This window comes from Sphaeroforma arctica (assembly GCF_001186125.1).
Source record: "Sphaeroforma arctica JP610 unplaced genomic scaffold supercont1.6952, whole genome shotgun sequence".
Lineage (NCBI taxonomy): Eukaryota > Ichthyosporea > Ichthyophonida > Sphaeroforma > Sphaeroforma arctica.
In genome coordinates, this window is record NW_014033606.1 from 1 (window position 1) to 1,535 (window position 1,535).

General features: G+C 46.3%; 1 protein-coding gene across 1 annotated transcript; it reads left to right on the plus strand.

Annotated features, from left to right (window-relative positions):
• Positions 1 to 303: 303 nt before the first annotated feature.
• Positions 304 to 1,519, plus strand: SARC_15900 (hypothetical protein). The gene has a single exon (XM_014289986.1). The coding sequence runs from the start codon at positions 340 to 342 to the stop codon at positions 721 to 723; it is 384 nt and encodes a 127-aa protein (XP_014145461.1). The 5' UTR covers positions 304 to 339; the 3' UTR covers positions 724 to 1,519.
• The last annotated feature ends 16 nt before the right edge of the window (positions 1,520 to 1,535 follow it).

A 1,535-nucleotide genomic window follows, 5' to 3' on the forward strand; every position in this document is an offset into this window, starting at 1 on the left:
TATTATATATATATATATATATATTTATATTATATATATATATATAAATATATATGGCGTCATGTACAGGTAGTCAAAGAACAAGTTGAGGCCTGGTTAGAATATTGAGTTGTCTCTAACAACGGGTGATTGTGAAAATACCCGTATGTATGGTTTCGGTCTCACACATAAATATATATATATATTTTGTATTGAATAAGCATCGTAGTTTACACACATCTTTTCGGTATTCGCCACGTAAATGTGTTCCGTGTATGTACTCGGCTCAGTCACTCACCTGCTTGCCATCTACCTTCCTCTGTCACTAGGTCGACGTGGATATCATGGGTATGGAGCACCATGGTAGTGCCAGTACAGAGCTCAGACCCGGGTTACGGAGACTTTGAACTGGTTGATGCCGATCACTTTAATATATGCAAACCTCGCTCCAAAGAGGATCCGCGGTACACGCGCGTGGTGGATTTTATTCGCAGGGTCATGCAGGAATACGAGGCCCAGGAGATGGGTCGGTTGGGAGGGGATGGGTGCAGTACATCCACGCAGCAGGTCAGTGTGGATCAGTCTAGGTTAGATACCAGTGACAGTGCCAACAGCACCCAGGAAACAGAGGAGGCGGACGAGAACGTGGATGAGGGCTTGGGTGCGGTGCTGTTGGAGAGTCGGGGGGAGATCAGTACAGATGAAAATACGCGGCAGGCTGGGAAGAGCGCCGATGACAAGTAGGTATACCAGGGTGGGTATACGTAAGTTGGTAGTCGGTATACAAAAGTTGGCAGTAGGTACATATTTGGTATACATAGTAGGTATACATAACCGGTAGACATAATTTGTGTACATAATTGGTATACAATCGCGGGAATCACTCTGTGAGTTGACATATACATGCGGCGCTCCTGTACAAGAGGATCTGCAGGTATGCATGACTCGTGGTAGTGTTACGATGCCATGGCTTGTTATGTAACGCAGGTAACATCTTAAGCACGATGTGAGTTAGTGATATTTTATGCCCGAGGCGGTAGTAGCGATTATGAGAAGTGTCGATAATACAAAACGGAGGGAAGGCGATGTCGAACGACAACATAACCTCCATCTGCCAATGGGCGAGTCGAGTCACCAGTTGCGTAGGGTGTACGGCGACCATTTCTTCCAATCGAGTGTGGGGGTATGCCTGCATGCCTGTAACTAATACTTTAGCGAGACAATTGCCTTAAGCCAATGAGAGCATATGTTTGCACGACGATGTCTATGAATTGGGTGACGGTGTCGGGAGTTGTGTATGCGACGTGTCGGCGTGCGACGTTTCTAATACAGGTGCTCTGGACATACCGAGGTGACAGTGATCGCCCGAAGTGATGTTCTGTACTGGAAGCTGGGTTGCTGACGTAGTGCACACAGTGGCCGCAACTACCAGAAAAGGGCATCTGCCTTTACTGCCACTGGATAATAAAATGCGAGTAGAGGAAAAACACAGATAGGCGTCATAGTACGCACGGCATCGCAACACATTGCTAGCTTAACGAGACAATATATAATTT